This window comes from Anolis sagrei, chromosome 13, assembly GCF_037176765.1.
Source record: "Anolis sagrei isolate rAnoSag1 chromosome 13, rAnoSag1.mat, whole genome shotgun sequence".
NCBI classification, from domain to species: Eukaryota; Metazoa; Chordata; class Lepidosauria; order Squamata; family Dactyloidae; genus Anolis; species Anolis sagrei.
This window is the reverse complement of record NC_090033.1, coordinates 3,450,132-3,467,921: the sequence shown is the minus strand read 5'-3', so window position 1 is coordinate 3,467,921 and position 17,790 is coordinate 3,450,132. Positions and strand designations below refer to the sequence as shown.

Below are 17,790 nucleotides of genomic sequence, written 5' to 3'. Positions count from 1 at the left end.
GGCAGTGATACCAACTTCCCCCGTGAAAATTCCCCACAACAGCTATGTGCCTTGTAACCTTACTTTCCGGATATCACTCGTACAGTGCGAACTTCGCACTTGGAGGGAAGCGGAATGAGGACACTCATCTCTAACCTTTACTACAACACCAGTCGGTGAGCTACTGATGACTGGCACTGCTCGTTCGCTTCTGTTGGCTTCCCGCTACACGGCAGCGATACCACACATGACCCAGGTGGTTTCTACAGACAATGCTGGCTCTTTGGCTTAGAAATGGAGATGAGCACCAACCCCCAGATTCAGACACGACAAGATTTAATGTCAAGGGGAAACCTTTACCTTTAGTCTTGGGGAGGTCACACACTATCAGCCTCCATGAAAGGCCACTGTGATCCTGCCCCAACAAATATTGCCATGTTGCCTTAGGATCACCATAAATTGCTTATTTTCTGCTTCTAATTGATAGCATAGGAGTGTAGGACAAAATCACAATATTATTATTAATTGTTTTGCTGACCAAAGGTGGAAATTAAAGTTGGAGAGGGAAAAGCTACAAACATAATAATGACCTGCTTCAGGGGAGCTTACTTGCTCCATCAATGTTCAACATTTACACAAATGATCAGCCACTGGAAGAAGGGACAGAGAGTTCCACCTATGCTGATGATTGTGCCATCACCGCCCAAGCAGGGAGCTTTGAAATGGTTGAACAAAAGCTCAAGGGCCAGGAAAGCAGATGACGAAAACAGAACAGTCTGCTTCAGGGGAGCATGTTTCCTCCATCAACATTCAAAATTTACACAAATTACCAGCCACTGCAAAAAGGGACAGAGAGTTTCATCTATGCTGACGATCGTGCCATCACCGCCCAAGCAGAGAGCTTTGAAATGGTTGAACAGAAGCTCAAGAGCCAGAGAGGCAGATGACGAAAACAGAATAATGGCCTGCCTCAGCGGAGCGTGCTTCTTCCATCAATGTTCAACATTTACACAAATGAGCAGCCATTGCCAGAAGGGACAGAGAGTTTCATCTATGCTGACGATCATGCCATCACTGCTCAAGCAGGGAGCTTTGAAATTGTTGAACAGAAGCTCAAGAGCCAGAGAAGCAGATGGTGAAAACAGAAGTACAGCCTACCTCAGGGAAGTGTGCGTATTCTATCAATGTATAACATTTACACACATGATCAGCCACTTCCAGAAGGGACAGAGAGTTTCAGTGTTTCTCGACCTTCCTAATGCCGCAACCCCTTAATACAGTTCCTCATGTTGTGGTGACTTCCAACCATATATATGAGTTTCATCTATGCTAACGATTCTGCCATCACCACACAAGCAGAGAGCTCTAAAACGGTCGAACAGAAGCTGTCCAAGAGCTTCTGTTCGACGGTTTCAAAGCTCCCTGCTTGAGCGGTGATGGCATGATCGTCAGCATAGATGAAATGCTCTGTCCCTTCTGGGCAATGGCTGGTCATTTGTGTAGATGTTGAACATGGATGGAGCAAGCACGCTCCCCTGAGGGAGGCCGGTCTTCTGTTTCCGCCATCTGCTTCTCTGGCGCTGGAACTCAACAAAAAAGCTCCTGTTTTGTAGCAGATTACCGATGATGCAGGTAAGGTGGTCGTGTGTTGTAGTAGCTGAGATTTATAGTTCAAATATCAGATACACCCAAATTTGAATAGTGGTTGTGTTGAGGGGGGGGGGGGCTTTGTTTTGTCATTTGGGAGTTGTAGTTGCGGGGATTTATAGTTCACCTACAATCAAAGAGCATTCTGAACTCCACCAACGATGGAATTGAACCTAATTGCTCTCTCATTTGCTGTTTGACCACATGTGACAAAAACACTGATATAGATGTATATGATTCATATCCTGTACCTCCTTCATTGTCTTGCAATGCTGATTCTTTTATCCTAACATAGGATAGATTTGGAATAAAGTGCTCTTTTCTCCCATAAAGGGGGGGGGGGGGGAAGAAAACAAAGCAACACAATCGCACAACAACCACACAACCCCTCGGAAAGGGTTCCCCGTCTTTCTCGTAGGACTCTGCAATGCCATTTCCCAAATGCGTTATCAAAGAAAGCCGTGGCCTACCATACAAAGAAGAAGGGTACCTGCAAGAGGTCTCGTGGAAAGAGATGTTCAGATCCCAATGTGCGTGGATCCTGTTGAGAAAGGAAGAGAGAAAGATGACAGAAAGAGAAAGAAAGGCGGAGAAACGAGCTTTCAGTCGCACATCACATTACGACGCAGGGAAACAAGGGAAGGGCAACATTTTCTCATCTTTTTAAGTATGGTCGTAGAGATTAGTTCTCAACCTTCCTAATGCCGCGACCCCTTAATACAGTTCCTCATGATGTGGTGACCCCCCAACCATAAAATTATTTTCGCTGCTGCTTCATCACTGTAATTTTGCTCCTGTTACGAATCTCGACCCCTTAATACAGGGACAGGGAGTTTCATGTATGCTGACGATTGTGCCATCACCACTCAAACAGGAAGCTTTGAGACGATTGAACAGGAACTCTCTGAACCTCTAAGCCAACCTTCCTAATGCTGCGAACCCTTAATCCAGTTCCTCATGTAGTAGTGACCCCTACAAATGCCAGAAGTGATGAAGAGTTTCATCTATGCTGACGATCATGCCATCACCGCTCAGGCAGGGAGATTTGAAATGGTCAGACAGAAGCTCTCCAAAGCTTTTGGTCAGTGTTTCTCGACCTTTCTAATGCCATAACCCCTTAATCCAGTTCCTCATGTTGTGGTGACCCCTACAAATGCCAGAAAGGACAGAGAGTTTCATCTATGCTGACAATCATGCCATCACCACTCAAGGAGGGAGCTTTGAAATGGTTGAACAGAAGCTCTCTGAAGCTTCAAGTCAGTGTTTCTTGACCTTCCTAATGCCATGACCAATTAATACAGTCATTTATGTTGTGGCGACCCCCCAACCATAAAATTATTTTCGTTGACCCCTGACCCCTCCGAGTCCCCACCGGGGAGATGGTGGCGGGGTATAAATAAAGATTATTATTATTATTATTATTATTATTATTATTATTATGGATTCTAGGGGCAGCTGCAATTGACCCTTCCCTGTTGTAGGCAGACACACATGGTCCAGAAGAGAAGCAACATACTGCGGTTGCTTGAGCATTGGGATTCCTCTTAGCTATGGAAGCCCACTAGATGACTCTGGTCAAGTTACACTCTCTCAGCCTCATTCTCTCTGTAATGCATTCTAGGGGCAGCTGCAATTGGCCCTTCCCTGTTGTAGGCAGACACACATGGTCCAGAAGAGAAGCAACACACTGCGGTTGCTTGAGCATTGGGATTCCTCTTAGCTATGGAATCCCACTGGATGAGTTACATTCTCACAGCCTCATTCTCTCTGTAATGGATTCTAGGGGCAGCTGCAATTGGCCCTTCCCTGTTGTAGGCAGACACACATGGTCCAGAAGAGAAGCAACACACTGCGGTTGCTTGAGCATTGGGATTCCTCTTAGCTATGGAAGCCCACTAGATGACTCTGGTCAAGTTACACTCTCTCAGCCTCATTCTCTCTGTAATGCAATCTAGGGGCAGCTGCAATTGGCCCTTCCCTGTTGTAGGCAGACACACATGGTCCAGAAGGGAAACAACACACTGCGGTTGCTTGAGCATTATTATTGAGCCCCAGGTGGCGCAGAGGGTTAAACCCTTGTGCTGGCAGGACTGAAGACCAACAGGTCACAGGTTCGAATCCGGGGAGAGGCGGATGAGCTCCCTCTATCAGCTCCAGCTCCTCATGAGGGGACATGAGAGAAGCCTTCCACAAGGATGGTAAAAAACATCAAATCATCCGGGCGTCCCCTGAGCAACGTCCTTGCAGACGGCCAATTCTCTCACACCAGAAGCGACTTGCAGTTTCTCAAGTTGCTCCTGACACAACCAATTATTATTGTTATTATTATTATTATTTATTATTATTACAATTATGAAGCAGGAATGGGAAAAAAATTATGGTTGAGGGTCACCACAAAATGAGGAACTGTATTAAGGGGTCGCAGCATTCGGAAGGTTGAGAAACACTGACTATTCGGTTGGGCTGTAGGAAAGAAAACAGAATATTGGGTACTCGACGATGACGATAATTATCCCACTTTTCTCTTTCAATCGATACCCAAAGTAGTTATATTTTTGCAATACGGAGATGAGGAAATACTCTGCCGACACCAAGACTGAAGTGTTTCTGTCCCCCTGCTTTAAGAGAGAGAGAGAGATCTGCATGTGCTGGAAGCACATGGCACGCCGCCACATTAAAAGGGAGAAAGGAGGCTGGTGGAGGTGAGAGATTATGCCTCGGAGTAATTGGATGCGCTGGCAGGAAGCTCAAGACGCCGAGGGACGGCACATCTACAGGAAGCCCAAAGGCTGCCACGGCAGTGCGGCTCCCTCATCCCCATCCCGCCTGCCTCCCTCCAGCTGTAAATAAATCATTAGCCCTTTCCGCACCTCTGAAATTAATTCGGCGTGTTCTGCCTGCGAGCTGCAGAGACAAGATTCCAGACAAGCGGCTGCCTAAATTTAGATACGGACAAGCAGCAGGGGCACGGGCGAGGTTATTTCCCCCTCCAGGTAACAGGTAGCCCCTGCCTCCTCTTTTCTTATGGTTGGAGTGGTTTGATATCTCATCAGTCTGAAATATCTGCCATTTGGGAACCAAGATCTAATCCCATCCTGGAAGCCCTGATCCAGAAGATCCACTTTTATCTGTAATGGATTCTAGGGGCAGCTGCAGTTGACCCTTCCCTGTTGTAGGCAGACACACGTGGTCCAGAAGGGAAGCAACACACAGCGGTTGATTGAGCACTGGGATTCCTCTTAACCATGGAAGCCCACTAGATGACTCTGGTCAAGTAACACTCTCTCAGCCTCATTCTTTCTGTAATGCATTCTAGGGGCAGCTGCAGTTGACCCTTCCCTGTTGTAGGCAGACACACGTGGTCCAGAAGAGAAGCAAAACACTGTGGTTGCTTGAGCATTGAGATTCCTCTTAGCTATGGAATCCCACTGGATGAGTTACACTCTCACAGCCTCATTCTCTCTGTAATGCATTCTAGGGGCAGCTGCAATTGACCCTTCCCTGTTGTAGGCAGACACACATGGTCCAGAAGAGTAGCAACACACTGCGGTTGCTTGAGCATTGGGATTCCTCTTAGCTATGGAAGCCCACGAGACGAGTTATACTCTCTCAGCCTCATTCTCTCTGTAATGCATTCTAGGGACAGCTGCAATTGACCCTTCCCTGTTGTAGGCAGACACACATGGTCCAGAAGAGAAGCAACACTCTGCGGTTGCTTGAGCATTGAGATTCCTCTTAGCCATGGAAGCCCACTAGATGACTCTTGTCAAGTTACACTCTCTCAGCCTCATTCTCTCTGTAATGCATTCTAGGGGCAGCTGCAATTGACCCTTCCCTGTTGTAGGCAGTCACACATGGTCCAGAAGAGAAGTAACACAGCGGTTGCTTGAGCATTGGGATTCCTCTTAACCATGGAAGCCCACTAGATGACTCTGGTCAAGTTACACTCTCTCAGCCTCATTCTTTCTGTAATACATTCTAGGGGCAGCTGCAGTTGACCCTTCCCTGTTGTAGGCAGACACATGTGGTCCAGAAGAGAAGCAAAACACTGCGGTTGCTTGAGCATTGGGATTCCTCTTAGCTATGGAAGTCCACAAGACGGGTTACACTCTCTCAGCCTCATTCTCTCTGTAATGCATTCTAGGGGCAGCTTCAGTTGACCCTTCACTATTGTAGGCAGACACACATGGTCCAGAAGAGAAGCAACACACTGCAGTTTCTGGAGCATTGGGATTCCTCTTAGCCATGGAAGCCCACTAGACGACTCTGGTCAAGTTACACTCTCTCAACCTCATTCTCTCTGTAATGCATTCTAGGGGCAGCTGCAATTGACCCCTGTTGTAGGCAGACACACATCGTCCAGAAGAGAAGCAGCACCCTGCGGTTGCTTGAGCATTGGGATTCCTCTTAGCCATGGAAGCCCACAAGACGAGTTACACTCTCTCAGCCTCATTCTCTCTGTAATGCATTCTAGGGGCAGCTGCAATTGACCCTTCCCTGTTGTAGGCAGACACACATAGTCCAGAAGAGAAGCAACACACTGCGGTTGCTTGAGCATTGGGATTCCTCTTAGCTATGGAAGCCCATGAGACGAGTTACACTCTCTCAGCCTCATTCTCTCTGTAATGGATTCTAGGGACAGCTGCAATTGACCCTTCCCTGTTGTAGGCAGACACACATGGTCCAGAAGAGAAGCAACACACCGAGGTTACTTGAGCATTGGGATTCCTCTTAGCCATGGAAGCCCACTAGATGACTCTCGTCAAGTTACACTCTCTCAGCCCATTCTCTCTGTAATGCATTCTAGGGGCAGCTGCAATTGACCCTTCCCTGTTGTAGGCAGACACACGTGGTCCAGAAGAGAAGCAACACACTGCAGTTGCATGAGCACAGAAATTCCTCTCAGTCAGGAAGCTCACTAGATGACTGTGGGCAAGTCACACTCTCTCAGCCTCAGAGGAAGGCAAAGGAAAATTCCCTCCTTGAAAAAAAAACCCACCATATGATTGTCATATGTCAGAAGACACACAACAACACCAATCCACCACTGAGAGAGCTTCTGTTTGATCGTTTCAAAGCTCCCTGCTTAAGTGGTGATGGCATGATCATCAGCATAGATGAAACTGTCTGTCCCTGTATTAAGGGGTCGCGATTCGTAAGAGGAGCAAAATTACAGTTATGAAGTAACAAGGAAAATAATTTTATGGTTGGGGTCACCACAACATGAGGGACCGTATTAAGGGGTCACGGCATTAGGAAGGTCAAGAAACACTGACCTAAAGCTTTGGAGAGCTTCAGTTTGAGCGTTTCAAAGCTTGCTGCTTGAGTGGTGATGACATGATCGTCAGCATAGATGAAACTCTGTCCCTGTATTAAGGGGTCACGGTCCATAACAGGAGCAAAATTATGAAGTAGCAACAAAAATAATTTTATGGTTTAGGGGTCACGACAATATGAGGGATTGTATTAAGGGGTCACGGCATTAGGACGGTTGAGAAACACTGTCCTAAAGCTTTGTTCAATCTTTTCAAAGCTCCGTGCTTGAGTGGTGATGGCATGATCATTAGCATAGATGAAACTCTCTGTCCCTTCTGGCAGTGGCTGATCATTTGTGTGAATGTTAAACATTGATGGAGCAAGCAGGTTTCCCCTGTAACAGGCAGTAAGACCACCTAAAGCTTTGGAGAGCTTCTGTGCAACTGTTGCAAAGCTCCCTGCTTGGGTGGTGGTTGCATGATCATCAGCATAGATGAAACTCTCGGTCCCTTCTGGTAGTTGCTGGTCATTTGTGTAAATGTTAAACGATGATGGAGCAAGCTAGTTTCTCCTGTAATAGGCAGTAAGACCACCTAAAGCTTTGGAGAGCTTCTGTGCAACCATTTCAAAGCTCCCTGCTTGGGTGGTGGTGGCACGATCATCAGCATAGATGAAACTCTCTGTCCCTTCTGGCAGTGATTGATCATTTGTGTGAATGTTAAACATTGATGGAGCAAGCAGGTTTCCCCTGTAATAGGCAATAAGAGCACCTAAAGCTTTGGAGAGCTTCTGTGCAATCATTTGAAAGCTCCATGCTTGGGTGGTGGTGGCATGATCGTCAGCATAGATAAAACTCTCTGTCCCTTCTGGCAGTGGCTGAAATCTGTGTACATGTTAAACATTGATGGAGCAAGCTGGTTTCCCCTGTAATAGGCAATAAGAGCACCTAAAGCTTTGGAGAGCTTCTGTGCAACAAATTTCAAAGCTCCCTGCTTGAGTGGTGGTGGCATGATCGTCAGCATAGATGAAACTCTCTGTCCCTTCTGGCAGTGGCTGATCATTTGTGTAACTGTTAAATATTGATGGAGCAACCTGCTTTCCCCTGTAATAGGCAATAAGAGCACCTAAAGCTTTGGAGAGCTTCTGTGCAACCAGTTCAAAGCTCCATGCTTGGGTGGTGGTGGCATGATCGTCAGCATAGATGAAATTTTCTGTCCCTGTATTAAGGGATCGCGATTTGGAGCAAGATTACAATTATGAAGTAGCAACGAAAATAATGTTATGGTTGGGGGTCACCACAACATGAGGAACTGTATTAAGGGTTGACGGCATTAGGAAGGTCGAGAACCACTGTTCTAGGTCATGGATGCATCCATGTGCGCACCCTCATACCCCAAGTCATTTAGGACTGTTGTAACAGGAGCAAAATGACAGTTATGAAGTAGCAACAAAAATAATGTTATGGTTGGGGGTCACCACAACATGAGGAACTGTATTAAGGGTTGACGGCATTAGGAAGGTCGAGAACCACTGTTCTAGGTCATGGATGCATCCATGTGCGCACCCTCATACCCCAAGTCGTTTAGGACTGTTGTAACAGGAGCAAAATGACAGTTATGAAGTAGCAACAAAAATAATGTTATGGTTGGGGGTCACCACAACATGAGGAACTGTATTAAGGGTTGACGGCATTAGGAAGGTCGAGAACCACTGTTCTAGGTCATGGATGCATCCATGTGCGCACCCTCATACCCCAAGTCATTTAGGACTGTTGTAACAGGAGCAAAATGACAGTTATGAAGTAGCAACAAAAATAATGTTATGGTTGGGGGTCACCACAACATGAGGAACTGTATTAAGGGTTGACGGCATTAGGAAGGTTGAGAACCACTGTTCTAGGTCATGGATGCATCCATGTGCGCACCCTCATACCCCAAGTCGTTTAGGACTGTTGTAACAGGAGCAAAATGACAGTTATGAAGTAGCAACAAAAATAATGTTATGGTTGGGGGTCACCACAACATGAGGAACTGTATTAAGGGTTGACGGCATTAGGAAGGTCGAGAACCACTGTTCTAGGTCATGGATGCATCCATGTGCGCACCCTCATACCCCAAGTCATTTAGGACTGTTGTAACAGGAGCAAAATGACAGTTATGAAGTAGCAACAAAAATAATGTTATGGTTGGGGGTCACCACAACATGAGGAACTGTATTAAGGGTTGACGGCATTAGGAAGGTCGAGAACCACTGTTCTAGGTCATGGATGCATCCATGTGCGCACCCTCATACCCCAAGTCATTTAGGACTGTTGTAACAGGAGCAAAATGACAGTTATGAAGTAGCAACAAAAATAATGTTATGGTTGGGGGTCACCACAACATGAGGAACTGTATTAAGGGTTGACGGCATTAGGAAGGTCGAGAACCACTGTTCTAGGTCATGGATGCATCCATGTGCGCACCCTCATACCCCAAGTCGTTTAGGACTGTTGTAACAGGAGCAAAATGACAGTTATGAAGTAGCAACAAAAATAATGTTATGGTTGGGGGTCACCACAACATGAGGAACTGTATTAAGGGTTGACGGCATTAGGAAGGTCGAGAACCACTGTTCTAGGTCATGGATGCATCCATGTGCGCACCCTCATACCCCAAGTCGTTTAGGACTGTTGTAACAGGAGCAAAATGACAGTTATGAAGTAGCAACAAAAATAATGTTATGGTTGGGGGTCACCACAACATGAGGAACTGTATTAAGGGGTGACGGCATTAGGAAGGTCGAGAACCACTGTTCTAGGTCATGGATGCATCCATGTGCGCACCCTCATACCCCAAGTCGTTTAGGACTGTTGTAACAGGAGCAAAATGACACTTATGAAGTAGCAACAAAAATAATGTTATGGTTGGGGGTCACCACAACATGAGGAACTGTATTAAGGGGTGACGGCATTAGGAAGGTCGAGAACCACTGTTCTAGGTCATGGATGCATCCATGTGCGCACCCTCATACCCCAAGTCATTTAGGACTGTTGTAACAGGAGCAAAATGACAGTTATGAAGTAGCAACAAAAATAATGTTATGGTTGGGGGTCACCACAACATGAGGAACTGTATTAAGGGGTGACGGCATTAGGAAGGTCGAGAACCACTGTTCTAGGTCATGGATGCATCCATGTGCACACCCTCATACCCCAAGTGCCACACTGATGCCGTTTTCCCAATGTCCTAACATCAAAGCCCGATAGGTTAGCATGAGAGGTCTTTCTGCAAAGGGAGGGTGAAAACTCTGCCACGGGGAAGAGTGCATATTCAGAGCTTGGCAACCCTAGCTATCTGCGGTGCTGGATAATTAAACACCCATATTTAAACAAATGAATAGGTAAGAAATGAAATTAAATCCCAATTATCTTCCATCTCTCGCCCCCACCCCGTTTTCTGCGCAGCTTAACCAAGCGCCCGCTCCACGTTTCCCTGGTTCCTATGGTGTTATCTCCAATTAGATTTCTGGGGCTAATGTGTGCTTCCCTTTAGCGGGTTACTCGTTCAATTGAAATCAAATTACTAATAATTTGCAAGCTATCAAGCCGCACGAGCGGCGTCTTTTGGGCGGGATGGAGGAGCCAAGACGGTGCCTTATAAATTACTAATAATTAAAAAAAGAAAGGGGAGGCGGAGGAAAGCGACGCCAAGCAAACGGCGGCAACCGGGGCGGCTCGGTGTCTCTTCTCCCCTCTGCTCTTTCTTCCATTCTGCCATCAGTTACAAAGAGTTTACTAAGGACACCCAGATGGGTCCCGCAAAGAGCAGATGGGAGCGTTTGTCTGTGCTGGCGGGAGGCATTCGCATGTGGCGCGGCGGGAGGGTTATCAACCACGGTTTGGAAACGGCTGCATCTGAAAAGGTTCGCAGACTTACTCGTTTAGGAAAAAGAAGACCGAGAGAATAGGAAATTCAACCAGGAACTGAAAAGAAAGTGAGCCAGGGCTCTTTCATATTGCACAGTTATAGACGTATGATTCCACGGTTCAAACAGGACGACCACCTCACCCGCTTCATAGGAAATCTGCTACAAAACAGGAGCTTTTTTGTTGAGTTCCAGGACCAAAGAAGAAGATGGCGAAAACAGAAGAACTTGCTTGCTCCATCCATGGTTAACATGTACACAAATGACCAGCCACTGTCAGAAGGGAAAACCAGGTTGCACCATCAATATTTAACATTTACACAAATGACCAGCCACTGCCAGAAAGGACAGAGAGTTTCATCTATGCTGACGATCATGCCATCCCCGCTCAAGGAGGGAGATTTGAAATGGTTGAACGGAAGCTCTCTGAAGTTTTAGGTGTTCTTATTGCCTATTACAGGGAAAACCAGGTTGCACCATCAATATTTAACATTTACACAAATGACCAGTCACTGCCAGAAGGGACAGAGAGTTTCATCTATGCTGATGATCGTGCCATCACCGCTCAAGAAGGGAGCTTTGAAATGGTTGAGCAGAAGCTCTCTGAAGTTTTAGGTGCTTTTACTGCCTATTGCAGGGAAAACCAGGTTTCACCATCAATATTTAACATTTACACAAATGACCAGTCACTGCCAGAAGGGACAGAGAGTTTCATCTATGCTGATGATCGTGCCATCACCGCTCAAGAAGGGAGCTTTGAAATGGTTGAACTGAAGCTCCCCAAAGATTTAGGTGCTTTTACTGCCTGTTACAGGGAAAACCATGTTGCTCCATCAATGTATAAGATTTACACCAATGACTACCCACTGCCAGAAGGGACAGAGAGTTTCATCTATGCTGATGATCATGCCATCACCGCCCAAGCAGGGAGCCTTGAAATGGTTGAACTGAAGCTCTCTGAAGCTTTAGGTGCTTTTACTGCCTATTACAGGTTTCACCATCAATATTTAACATTTACACAAATGACCAGCCACTGCCAGAAGAGACAGATAGTTTCATCTATGCTGACGATCGTGCCATCACTGTCCAAGCAGGAAACTTTGAAATGGTTGAACAGAAGCTCTCTGAAGTTTTAGGTGTTCTTACTGCCTATTACAGGAAAATCAAGTTGCATCATCAATGTTTAACACTGACAAAATTGATCAGCCACTTCAAGAAGGGAGAGTTTCATCTATGCTGATGATCCTGTCATTACCACTCAAGCAGGGAGCTTTGAAATGGTTGAACAGAAGCTCTCTGAAGTTTTAGTTGCTCTTACTGCCTATTACAGGGGAAACCAGGTTTCACCATCAGTATTTAACATTTACACAAATGACCAGCACTGCCAGAAGAGACAGAGAGTTTCATCTATGCTGATGATCCTGCCATCACTGCCCAAGCAGGAAGCTTTGAAATGGTTGAACAGAAGCTCTCTGAAGTTTTATGTCTTCTTACTGCCTATTACAGGAAAACCAAGTTGCACCATCAATGTTTAACATTGACACAACTGATCAGCCACTTCAAGAAGGGACAGAGAGTTTCATCTATGCTGACAATCATGCTATCAACACCCAAGCAAGGAACTTTGAAATAGTTGAACAGAAGCTCAGCTGATTCCTAGTCCATCCAATCTGCCGATGTGTTTTCTCGGTTCATTTTATTCGCTTCATAAGAAATCTCCTACAAAACAGGAGCTTTTTTGTTGAGTTCCAGGACCAGAAAATGAGATGGCGAAAACAGAAGGATGGCCTCATCAGGAAAGAATGCTTCCTCCATCAATATTTCACATTTACACAAATGATCAGCCACTGCCAGAAGGGACAGAAAGTTTCATCTATGCTGATCATCACCGCCCAAAGCACATTTTTCACCATTTTTAACATTTACACAAAGTATCAAAAATTGGGTTGCTGTAAGTTTTTCATGTTGTATGGCCATGTTCCAGAAGCATTCTCTCCTGATGTTTCACCTGCATCTACAGCAAGCATCCTCAGAGGATGCCTGCCATAGATGCAGGCAAAACGTCAGGAGACACCGTTGAGTTAAAATAGCAAGCAGTTTATTGAAGAGAGTAAAAGCCAAAGCAATAAAACCAATCCACAGTAAAAAGGCAAATCCAATTGATTAAGAAGATGAGATGAACAACATTGCCATTCCCATCATCCAAAGCAATCTGATCGTCAGACGCAACATTGCCATTCCCATCATCCAACGCAACCTGATTGTCAGACGCAACATTGCCATTCCCATCATCCAACGCAACCTGATTGTCAGACGCAACATTGCCATTCCCATCATCCAAAGCAACCTGATCGTCAGACGCAACATTGCCATTCCCATCATCCAACGCAACCTGATCGTCAGACGCAACATTGCCATTCCCATCATCCAACGCAACCTGATCGTCAGACGCAACATTGCCATTCCCATCATCCAACGCAACCTGATCGTCAGACGCAACATTGCCATTCCCATCATCCAACGCAACCTGATCGTCAGACGCAACATTGCCATTCCCATCATCCAACGCAACCTGATCGTCAGACGCAACATTGCCATTCCCATCATCCAACGCAACCTGATACAATTACAGGCTGAACATGGTTTGATTATTGGGGATCTCAGAAAAAGGAATAAAGAAATTTCCTGGGGGAAACAGGCCGGGTTGCCAATGCTGCCTGAGTTTTGTTTTCCTTCCGGCCCCGTTTTTCTGTGTCCTGATACTCCTTCCAGCCGGCACAGCTGCCTTCTGCTGCTGTCGCCGCTTCGTAATAATGACTGTCACCCTAATATATAAAATGCATTTAAGATCTGTCTGGGAAATGAACGCTGGATTTGATCCAGAGTGCCAGGAAGCGGCAGCCAGTCTAATGAGGACTTAGATTTGATAGCGAGCGGAAATGGCTACTTTATTGTGCCGTGGAAGAGGATGGGCTCGAGAAAGTGGGGCCGGAGGTGGAGGAGGGCTCTGGGAAGAAGCCCTTTCTCTTGAAGCTTGGCAGAAAAAGACACCACACAAAATAAACACGTTCACATTCGGAACTGTCCGGTTGGCTAAGACATCGGAAAATTGCCCATTCAAACCCTGCTTCTTTTAACTGTGTCGAATGGAATTGATAACTCTGGCCAATGCATATTTTGGTGCCTCAAAAGCCATTGTCCTCCCAATCCTGCTATACGCCTGTGAAACGTGGACTGTCTACAGATATACGCATCCGAATGAAGCAGAGAGTGTTTGGGGACTGGGACATCCATAGGGAGACCAAGGTGCTTGTTTATAAAGCCATTGTCCTCCCCACCCTGCTATACACCTGTGAAACGTGGACTGTCTACAGACATCATACACATCTGAATGGAGCAGAGTTTAGGGACTGGGACCCCCGTAGGGAGACCAAGGTGCTTGGTTATAATTATAAAGCCATTGTCCTCCCAACCCTTCTATACGCCTGTGAAACATCGACTGTCCACAGACATCATACACATCCAAATGAAGCAGAGAGTGTTTGGGGACTGGGACATCCGTAGGGAGACCAAAGTGCTTGTTTATAAAGCCATTGTCCTCCCAACCCTGCTATACACCTGTGAAACGTGGACTGTCTACAGATATATGCATCCGAATGAAGCAGAGAGTGTTTGGGGACTGGGACATCCGTAGGGAAACCAAGGTGCTTGTTTATAAAGCCATTGTCCTCCCAACCATGCTATACGCCTGTGAAACGTAGACTGTCTACAGATATACGCATCCGAATGAAGCAGAGAGTATTTGGGGACTGGGACATCCGTAGGGAGACCAAGGTGCTTGTTTATAAAACCATTGTCTTCCCAACTCTGCTATATGCCTGTGAAACGTGGACTGTCTACAGACATCATACGCATCCGAATGAAGCAGAGAGTGTTTTGAGGACCAGGACATCCATAGGGAAACCAAGGTGCTTGTTTATAAAGGCATTGTCCTCCCAACCCTGCTATACGCCTGTGAAACGTGGACTGTCTACAGACATCATACGCATCCGAATGAAGCAGAGAGTGTTTTGAGGACCAGGACATCCATAGGGAAACCAAGGTGCTTGTTTATAAAGGCATTGTCCTCCCAACCCTGCTATATGCCTGTGAAACGTGGACTGTCTACAGACATCATACACATCCGAATGAAGCAGAGAGTGTTTTGAGGACCAGGACATCCATAGGGAAACCAAGGTGCTTGTTTATAAAGGCATTGTCCTCCCAACCCTGCTATACGCCTGTGAAACGTGGACTGTCTACAGACATCATACGCATCCGAATGAAGCAGAGAGTGTTTTGAGGACCAGGACATCCATAGGGAAACCAAGGTGCTTGTTTATAAAGGCATTGTCCTCCCAACCCTGCTATACGCCTGTGAAACGTGGACTGTCTACAGACATCATACACATCCAAATGAAGCAGAGAGTGTTTGGGGACTGGGACATCCGTAGGGAAACCAAGGTGCTTGTTTGTAAAGGCATTGTCCCCCCAACCCTGCTCTACGCCTGTGAAACGTGGACTGTCTACAGACATCATACGCATCCGAATGAAGCAGAGAGTGTTTGGGGACTGGGACATCCGTAGGGAAACCAAGGTGCTTGTTTGTAAAGCCATTGTCCTCCCAACCCTGCTATACGCCTGTGAAACGTGGACTGTCTATAGATGTCATACGCAACTCCTGGAACGATTCTATCACCGTTGCCTCCGAAAAATCCTGCAAATCTCTTGGGAAGACAGGCAGACCAATGCCAGCATGCTGGAAGAAGCAAAGACCACCAGCACTGCAGTAATGCTCCTACGCCATTAACACCGCTGGACTGGCCATGTTGTCTGAATGCCCAATCACCATCTCCCAAAGCAGTTACTATACTCCCAACTCAAGAACGGCAGTCGCCAGCCAATCCTCTGTAATGCCAGAAGTACAATTTAATGGACTAACAGAAATGTTGACCATTTCCACTCCCTTGGCAACCACGTCTCCTCAACATTGACACTGAAATACAACACCGCCCGAGCTCTGCAAGTGCAGCATTCTTCCGAATGAAGCAGAGAGTGTTTGAGGCCTGGGACATCCATAGGGAGACCAAGGTTCTTGTTTATAAAGCCATTGTCTTCCCAACCCAGCTGTGGCAGCCACCTCTTCACAAAAGTCAACACTGACACTGAAATACAACACCATCTGAGCTCTGCAAGTGCAGCATTTTTCTCAATGCAGCAGAGTGTTTGAGGATCAGGACATCCGTTGGGAGACCAAGGGGCTTGCTTATGAAGCTATTTCCACTCTCTTCGCAGCCACCTCTCCACAAAAGTCAACATTGACACTGAAATACAACACCGCCCGAGCTCTGCAAGTGCAGCATTCTTCCGAATGAAGCAGAGAGTGTTTGAGGAACAGGACATCCGTTTGGGAGACCAAGGTGCTTGTTTATAAAGCCATTGTCTTCTCAACCCTGCTGTGGCAGCCACCTCTCCACAAAAGTCAACATCGACACTGAAATACAACACCGCCCGAGCTCTGCAAGTGCAGCATTCTTCCGAATGAAGCAGAATGTGTTTGAGGACCAGGACATCCGTACGGAGACCAAGGTGCTTGTTTCTAAAGCCATTGTCTTCTCAACCTTGCTGTGGCAGCCACCTCTCCACAAAAGTCAACACTGACACTGAACTACAACACCGTCTGAGCTCTGCAAGTGCAGCATTTCTCTGAATGCAGCAGAGTTTTTGAGACAGAACATGTATCATGTACTAGTTGTCACCTGCTCACCCATAAAAGCCATGACAACCCTCTCCAAGAAAGTTGAGCTGCCACAAAGCACCCCAGAAACAGCCCTAAAAATCAAGACACCAAGGAAAACATATGGGTTGCTGTTGGGTTTTTTTCTGGGCTGTAATAGCAAGAAAGGAGATCCTCGGTGTCTCATGCTGTGTGCGTTTACCTTCTTTTTTCATAGCGTAGTCATATTTATTAATATTTTTTTTGCAACCAGTTACTGCCTCGGGTAAAACCACTTTTGCAGGTTCTTTGAACAGTACAAAAGCCAGCCAAATCCGTTTGGCCTGGAGGCAAAGGGTGGAACTGGTCCAGACCTGGGTCTCTACCCGCGGTACAGATGACTCTAAATAGGTGGATTCAGAGAGAAGGTCGCAGCTGCGATGGATCGGCTCCAGTCCTCTCTGCAAGGCAAACTCCTAGAGCATCCTTTCACAGTACAGAATTGCACAGAATGTCCCTCCCTGAACTACAAATCCCAGAATAGAACCATGATTCATTTATATATCGTGTCAGAAGCGAATGGGGAATACAGTTATAATGTATAGAAAAACCACAAAGTTAAAAACTTGGCATTATACTAAATTTCCTTTGACCTCTGGCGGTGCAGCGGGTTAAACTGCTGAGATGCTGAACTTGCTGACCAAAAGGTCAGCTGTTCGAATCTGGGGGGCGGGGTGAGCTCCTGCTGTTAGGCCCAGCTCCTGCCAACCTAGCGAAAGACAATGCTACGGAATCCTGGGAGTTGTGGTTTGATGGGGCACAAAAACACAAGATCTGATCAAACTGCATCATTTTATTTTGATTGTTGTGATTATTACGATTGATTGTAGGTGAACTATAAATCCCAGCAACTACAACTCCCAAATGACAAAATCTAATTTTTTTAATGATGGTCACTCCTTGGGTTAGTAGGTGTTTTGTGGCCAAATTTGACAGCAATTCGTCCAGAGGTTTTTGAGTTATGATGTCACTCAAAACGAACAGAGGAAGGAAATGAGCCTGTTGTTGTTGTTGTTGTTGTTGTTGTTGTTGTCGTCCTTCCTCTGCTCTTTTCCCAGCAACCCATGCGGGCCAAGCACTGCCGCGAATGTCGGCACTGCGTTCGGCGCTATGACCATTTTGGTGTCACTATAAGAAGGTCCTCCACTGTGCATGTGGCAGGGCTCACACTGCATTGCAGTAAGTGG

General features: G+C 46.3%; 1 protein-coding gene across 10 annotated transcripts in view; it reads right to left on the bottom strand.

Annotated features, from left to right (window-relative positions):
* Window positions 1-17,790, bottom strand: part of SAMD11 (sterile alpha motif domain containing 11) — a 231,996-nt gene that overhangs the window by 132,530 nt on the left and 81,676 nt on the right. For 6 of the 10 annotated variants that reach the window (XM_060758988.2, XM_060758987.2, XM_060758990.2 and 3 more), the window contains one exon: window positions 2,117-2,167. The exons of 3 other annotated variants lie outside the window; for them this stretch is intronic. In XM_060758988.2, coding sequence (XP_060614971.2) covers window positions 2,117-2,167 — 51 coding nt within the window. Of the gene's footprint in view, window positions 1-2,096; window positions 2,168-17,790 lie in introns of all 10 variants that reach the window. One more of the 10 variants, XM_067472989.1, reaches the window with a different exon arrangement.